Source organism: Silurus aristotelis (assembly GCF_946808225.1).
Source record: "Silurus aristotelis genome assembly, chromosome: 5".
NCBI classification, from domain to species: Eukaryota; Metazoa; Chordata; class Actinopteri; order Siluriformes; family Siluridae; genus Silurus; species Silurus aristotelis.
This window is the reverse complement of record NC_139578.1, coordinates 10,455,976-10,463,931: the sequence shown is the minus strand read 5'-3', so window position 1 is coordinate 10,463,931 and position 7,956 is coordinate 10,455,976. Positions and strand designations below refer to the sequence as shown.

Sequence of the window (7,956 nt, the reverse complement as noted above, 5' to 3'; positions counted from 1 at the left end):
GAGAGAGAGAGAGAGAGAGAGAGAGAGAGAGAGAGAGAGAGAGAGAGAGAGAGAGAGAGAGAGAGTACATATATACTCTATGTATATTAGAAATATATTTTTGGGGTTGTTTTTTTCAATAATTGTTGATGATCAAATCTGTTTTGATTACTTTTATTCACCTTTTTGGTATATTTCTTGTTTTTTTTGTACCCTCAGGAAGAGGTTTATTTCTTTATGTTCATTTGACAATGCTTATGGGTGTGTTTTATAATGTGATAGATGTTTATCCCTAAAGAAAAGGTGTGAAAATTCCATCCATATGCGATACATGCATAAGTTATAGCATTGGACATGCTTAATCTGTACTTCCTGTTGCAACATATGCCAAGTGATGTAAACGGGCCCTTTTATCACATGATTAATTGTGTGATTGAAGTTGGTATTTTTCTCACGTCTTTGCTTGTTAGTCCATGATTTTAATTGGTAAAGTTTCAAAGATTGGACAAAGTGTTGTTGTTTACAAAAATTTATTCATACAAATTCTTACAACACCTTATTTTCTTGACATTTATACTGGTGATTCCTTTTGTGGTCCCCATTTTCTTTTATACTCTACTATTTATCTACACAAGAAATAGATCTGTTTATTTAAGATTCATCTAAAGTAAGGCTTCAGGCGCTCTCAGACATTCAACACAGGATGAATTTTGGAAGTGCGAGGTGTCCTATGATTTCTGTTCGGCTATCGATCACACACTATGCATAGGGAAGCTAAGACAAAATAACAAGAAAAAAATGGCCTGGTGACAACTGAATGAAAGTCATGTGATCCAGTGAAATGGAAAGAGTGTGAGCAGGTGATGTGCAGCATTGGAGGGCCACTAACGTGCCATCTGAGATTGGTGGCCATTTTTTAAGTCGAAGCAAAGGCACCCGAGCTGCAAGCTGCCCTCCTGCGTCACAAAGCCTGCAGGAGAATGCATAATTAAATAAACATCGATTTCACACTCACACCCTCTCTCTTCCACTTTCACACATACATTCACTGCAGTTTTGAGTAGGTGTGCTTTAAACAGAGCCTTCCCCTTCCCAAAATTATTTCACCTCTGAGATTTTACTCTATTCCCTCTCAGTTTGTGGTATACTGTACATAAAAATATACATGAACAAAAATGAGAAAACACGTCCTCTTTAAGCAATTAAGACTGAACACAGACTAATATAGCTGTGAAATCCTAATTAAGTCTATTAGTACCCAGAAGTTGAAAATTATACAGCATGAACACAGAGAAAGAGGTGATCATGGAAAATGCAGATATCTGGCATTAACATGAGCAGCTATCAGGGCCAGTTTTTTGTCAGAATGGACAGATTTTAATCTGTAACTTTAAAGGTGCCCAGTGTGTTTTTGCAACTGGATATAAAAAAATAGCAGTTTAAACACAGAAACAAAACTGTAGGAAAAAAATGCCAGATCTAACTACAAATTCATGAAAAACATTCTACACACAAATAAAAGCTGGAGTGTGCGCTTTTAATAAACGAGTATGCACATTTACAAGCTACCACTCTCAAGAGAGAGGTCAAGAATAACAGCATGGAAAATATAAGGTAGATAAGCTGATGCCTTTACAGAAATAGGAAAGGTTGTGTGCCGGCTGAGAGAAAGTTGCATATCGGAGAAGGCCACTGTTCTACAACTGCGTTCTAGAGAGCGTGTCACGTTTAATTCATGCAGGGAACCCAAGAGAAATTTACGGAGCAATCTTCTGAAGTGAAAACATACCATGGTTGTGAACATTAATGTGCATATCAAATAGAGTGTGAACAGGTGAGAAAGGAAAGGAGCTGGCTTATGAAATATAAGGTCTAGATGGCAGAGCAGGAGAACATCACAGGAGAAAGAAGGAAGAGTGAGAGGCACCTTTTTCTCCCAAAATGTAAAGGGCAAAGGTACGGACCAGAGCCCCAAAGCCACTCACCAGGAGACTGGAAGGGAACTGCCTCAGCCAGTTCCTCATAAATGCCTCAAAATCATCCCCATCCGGGAGCGCCCCAAAGTCTATGCCTTGTAGAAATTGGTGCAAATCTAAGTCTTCAGGGCTGTTGTAAATAAAGAAGACTTCACACTTAATTGAAAAGTTCCAAGCAAATAAAGAAAGAGAGGTAACATTCAGTGCAATGATTGTCTTTAAGACAAAATTTATTTACTCATACTCATAATGGTAAATTGATATATATATATATATATATATATATATATATATATATATATATATATATATATATATATATATATATGTGTATGTAATTTTTTTTTAAAAGACAAAATATTGGAAGCAAACCCTCCAAGTGCACATACACTTTTGTTCATGTCTAAAAAATAAATAAGGAAATATAGAGTATATATTTGGTCAGACTATACGATTGGTCCACAAAGTAGTGTTGTGCGCTTTCAAGTGCTTCAGTAGAAAAAAGAAAAAGAAAAAAGAAAAAAAAAAAGAAAGAAAGGGAAAAAAAACAACAACAAAAAACAGTGTCAATATCAAAATATTCATTTCAACATACATGAAGTACATTTTTCTTTAAAAGAAACAGCAGTCGCACTCTTCATCTCAACACTCTTGACTGACCCCGGGGACAGCACAGAACAGGGGGGATAAAGCGGCTGTACGGTTGGGGGGGGGATTGTGTGTGTGTGTGTGTGTGTGTGTGTGTGTGTGTGTGTGTGTGTGTGTGTGTGTGTTTGTTATTATTTTTTTCTTTGAAAGCACTAAAAATAGGCGAATCGTCGTCCTTTGGTTCTAACTCTCTGTCTGTACCTTTTGCCGAGGACCGCGGCCAGATATTTCTGCACGGCCATTTGCTTCCTGTAGCGGCTGTAGCTGTCAGTGAACACGCCGTCTGAGTGGCGCTTAGCCAGAGCTTCTGTCTCATCCATAGCACTGCCTCCTCTGAGAGAGAGAGAGAGAGAGAGAGAGAGAGAGAGAGAGAGAGAGAGAGAGAGAGAGAGAGAGAGAGAGAGAGACCCAAAACAAAGTATGTTAGCCTCCCAGAAACGAATACAGTGGAACCTCGGAGCTCGCGGCCTCAGCGCTCGCGACCTCGCATGCTCGCGACTTTCATTCCGACCGGCGACTCTCATTCAGATCGGCTCGTGAGCAACCGCGAGCTGCTCAAAACGCTAGTTTTAACATTTCTAATCAAGGTTTATCTCATTAAAATTGTCTAATAATTAAGTGTTATGGAGTGAAATAGTGTTATTTACTCATTTAATTCGTATAGTGTTCTTTGGGTTTTTACTGGGTTGGAAGGGGCGTATCAAAAGGTCGCGAAAATTCGGAACTCGCGACCGGTCTTGGTCCCTGACCCTCGCGAGCTCCGAGGTTCCACTGTACACACTTCCAAACTAAATAGTAACTACACCTTCATCTATTATCAACGTGGATGCAATATATGGAGTGTCTGTTGTGTCTATGTGTGAACACTCTAAAAACTTCTTGTGTGTTTGTTGTACAGCAACAGAATTTTATTTGAAGCCTCAAAAATCACTTTTCTTAGGTTTTTCTTGACTGGGAAAAACATAATTTCTCACAATAAAGCTTCATTATATTCATTATATTTCATATATTTTTTTGGGGGGGGGTAAAAATGTCCATTAATCTGCCTTTGGAGCAAAGCATCAAACTCTCTCTCTCTCTGTCTATCTCTCTATCTCTCTGTGCTGAATGCATGAATGAATGAATGGATAAATGAATAAATGAATGAATGAATGAATGAATGAATGAATGAATGAATGAATGAATGAATGAATGAATATGCGTGCTTTGGTATCTTTTTTTCTCTCTTTTCTCCATTTTGTTCTATTCAGTTTTGGTCTATCACAGCTTCTTTTTTTTTTTTTCTTTTTTTTTTTTTTTTTTTTGTTGGACAGACCACTGATGTGGACAAAGACAGAAATAAAACACTGAAAGGTGGGATGAAGGGGTTGAGCATCCACAGAGATCACACTACAACAGAACAAATAATTGCATGTGAATAAGTACAGGATTAGATATGAGAAGAGAAAGAGAGAGAGAGAGAGAGAGAGAGAGAGAGAGAGAGAGAGAGAGAGAGAGAGAGAGAGAGAGAGAGAGAGAGAGAGATTGAGATGTGCTTACCCAACGCGTTTTGCCATCAGAGAATGCAGGTATTTCCGGGCTGATAACTGACCCAGCGCTTGTCTGTAGGCTTTATTAAACATCCCGTCTGCATGTCTTTCCGTTCTGGGGAGACAAAACGCCAAACACACACATGGTCACACACCGTGCACGCTGGGATTAACATTCTGGACCACAACGACTCAATTGCACTTTTGCAAAACTTAAACCAAGCACTTTCACACATCTGGCTAAACTTAAACCAAGCTCTTTCACACATCTGGCTAAACTTAAAACCAAGCTCTTTCACACATCTGGCTAAACTTAAAACCAAGCTCTTTCCAAAAAACATACATCATGCATGTGATGAACACATACTATATTTATGGACGAGATGAATAATCCAAGAACTGTCTTTTAGCCTCACCGTTTTTCTGGAGGAGGAAAGATCTCATAGACATCATCCGTCCCTGATGGGGAGCGTTTGAGTGCGATCTGCTCTGAGTCAAACGCCAAGTCTGCTAATGAAGTGCCATCTTCATCATACACCGCGGACTCCAGCCTGCAAAAAAAACCACACAGTACAGCATGCTGATGATTCCCAGAAATGGTTTTCTCGTTCACTGCCACAAATGCTTGCTAGATACATAAAAAAAAACCCTGATAAACAGAGATTATTGTGTTCAAACTATAATAAACTAAAACAACTGGATCATACAGACCAGTTTCGCTTCAATATTCATTATTAGTTTTAGTAGAAAATTGAAATAATATACAATACATTATTATACAGCTCGTGCTTTTTTTACTGGTTTTTAATTTACTAGGGCGCATATAAGAAAATTTCGGTATCTGAGTGCAACAATAAAACGCGTTCAAGTAAAATCATTATAATAATATATACAATATCATTTTTTTGCACAAATATTAGAATACACATAGCTTCTTAAATTGAAATGAGAAAAGAATAATCCCTTCCCATGTTGGTACTTTTAATGGCTTCATTTTCCGGATGCGCATCTGGCAAAAGCAAAACGCGCCGTCTAGATTTTATTTCTTTTTTGCCACATATCACCTTAATGTTGACTCTTTCAGTAATCCTGTTGTTTTTTTTTTTTTTTGCCTTCTTGCTTTTGTCCTATTTCTACCCCTTCCCATGTCCCTGTCCCCTGTGTTGTCCTACCTGAGCGGAGAGGACGCAGTGCACTGCACCAAGAGCGCATAGATGAGGAAGCATAAAGTCCCCCTGCTCGCCGACATCATCATCCTGTAGAAGAAGATAAAAAGAAAAGAGGGAAAAAAGAAACCAGACAACACGATGACATTAATCTCACTGCCTAACGTGGTGTAAAGGTGTTCATGCAAAAAAAAACAAAAAGAGCTTGTGGATAAGTTGCAAAGCGCAGCAGGTGCTCCATAAATTCCCAACCTCACCGAGACACATTAATAAAAAGTGGACTCTTTATAAACGTGTCTATACACTGTCTAATTTTTGTTTTAAGATCATTCGAGCTATAGAAGTTGTTCTAGATTTCACATACCTACAGATGCGCAAGGACAAGTAGTGGGATGCAGTCCGATGAGGCTGCGTGATTCAAATAAGTCTGTCCCTCCTCTGGTTCTTATATCTGTCCTCTCCCACCAGATCTAGATCTGCTTCTAGAGTATATATGATCTAGTCCTGAACGCGCTACTCAGATGTCTGCACGCCGAGCAGACCGCGAGTCGCCATCGTCTGTGGAACTTTACACGGCGGCGGTGCGTGTTTTATTGTGCCGTGTGGCGTGGCGAGCCCTATTTCACTCCCTGTCTACGTCACTCACCCCTGGTCCACCAGGACCGACACGCTTGCTTCGTCATGGATTTCACTTGGGCTGTACATGTAGTAAAGAAAAAAAAAAAAAGAAGGGAAGAGTTCATTTGACACCGCAAGTGAATAATATTTTGACATGAATATTTATTTTTTTATGTATTTATTTATTTTTATTCATTTGCGAAGGGGGGGTTTGGCGTGGGCACGATCAGGTAATGAATGAATCATCAGCACATGTAGTTCTGGGTACTTCTGGTTTCATCCGACTTCTTAGATTTTGTTATCAGCAAAGGAAAACACGTGGGTTTGACAGATTTATTAATCATAAGTAAAACGTGTGCACTCAATTTATTGATTGATCGATCGATTGATGTAGGCTACATGAAAGATTTAAATTCAAATATCAAAAGATAGAATTAAATAAATCAATCAGGATGCAAAGATTTTTAATGAGAAGTGATTGAGCAGAATTGATGGATGTGAGTGTATTTGTCAACCTTCCTAAACGATTTCTTCCTCTCTCTCTCTCTCTCTCTCTCTCTCTCTCTCTCTCTCTCTCTCTCCCTCTCTTTTTATGTTTCTCCATCCTGCTGAGACTTTAGTGAATGAATCACCCTCTCTTACGTCATTTGCCACGTGATTCTTAATTCTTGCGTACTAATCTAAAGAGCTGCTGAACTTCAGGTAAAGTTCTTGGAGCGATCTTTGTGTTCCACGCAGCTCGAATGACTTTAGCGCGCGCGCGCCATCCAGTGTTTTGCACTAATAAATGCGTTAGAGAGGCCTACTATCAATATTGCAAAAAGATTTTGCATAAAAGTGGATCAGTATAAACTACAGCTGCAAAATGCCAAATGTGCTTCGTAGAGTCTATTCCACTTCTCTGATAAGAGTACGCAAAATCTATCAAAACATTATGCCGTATCATATCGTGTTCTCCAACAGCCCTGATCTAGAATCTCGCTGTGCGTAAATTCCCTGGAGAAGTGTGTGAGCTGCTCTTCCCCGAAATAAAACCGCACCGGTAAATAGACCAAATCTAATACTGGAGTCACCATCAATATCCCAGTGGCATGACGACCTCAAACTGAGAAGTGGTAAACAGGAGGAGTCCTGTCATGCAACTGATAAGTCTGTATTTACTTCATAAATTTTTTAGAGATTTAGTAGAGACGATCAGATATGGTTTACAGCACTAGATTGGATAGAATTTCGTGAATGTGAGCTATTTCATGAGCAATAATACAGCTGTTATACAATAGTAAGCAGTCACAGACTCTCTCCAGAGATGTATAGACACAGAAAGAGAATTTTAATGTAAAAAGTCACATATGAGCATTCCTTGGTATATAAAGGGAGAGATGGTTTGAATAAAAGTAATTGCAGGGATGCTTTATTAAGTGCAATATGCACTTTTCTAATTGCAGGCATTTTGGCTTTCATCCCAAACAAAATGGTGATCCCACGTCTCTCTTTCTCTTCCTCTTGAGTCCCCCTATGACTCAACTTTAGCACTGGCATCTTCTTTTGTGGCTTGCCACTGCTGGAGGCCAAGAAATTATAAATCCTACATGAACCACAGCCAACACAGAAAGGTTATCTCCTTATTTTTTGTGCTTCATTTCTTAACTTTTTAATAGACATAGAATCATCCACTATTTTTTTTTTACTAATACTAAAATTTATATTGTGTGAAAAACCTGAACAAACTGAGTAGAAATTGTATTCTGTGCGTAGTAATTCTAAATTATGCATGTTGTTGGTTTGAAGCGAGCATGCACAAAGAAATATAAAATATTGATCACTTTATGTCTTGTGATCATAATACTGGAATATGAGCACGTCATCCTTTGTTCCAATGATGCCCTCTGACATCATCAAACAAACAAACATAGAGTTAGAAATAATGATTTTGAATGAAATTATGAATGTTTTTATTCAAACTTTGTCTTCATAAAAAAATAAAAAAATAAAAAAATCAGAATTCTGGCTTATTCTTCAAATATTGCTGACACATTTCGG

At 38.5% G+C, this 7,956-nt stretch overlaps 1 protein-coding gene across 1 annotated transcript; it reads right to left on the bottom strand.

Annotated features, from left to right (window-relative positions):
- Positions 1 to 492: 492 nt before the first annotated feature.
- On the bottom strand, positions 493 to 5,860 carry adcyap1a (adenylate cyclase activating polypeptide 1a). Its single transcript, XM_083541133.1, has 7 exons — positions 5,663 to 5,860; positions 5,305 to 5,388; positions 4,549 to 4,683; positions 4,143 to 4,247; positions 2,805 to 2,936; positions 1,965 to 2,085; positions 493 to 949 (listed from the first exon to the last, which is right to left on the bottom strand). Exons 2-7 carry the CDS (start codon positions 5,385 to 5,387, stop codon positions 941 to 943), a joined length of 585 nt encoding a protein of 194 aa, XP_083397259.1. The 5' UTR covers position 5,388; positions 5,663 to 5,860; the 3' UTR covers positions 493 to 940.
- Positions 5,861 to 7,956: the final 2,096 nt, after the last annotated feature.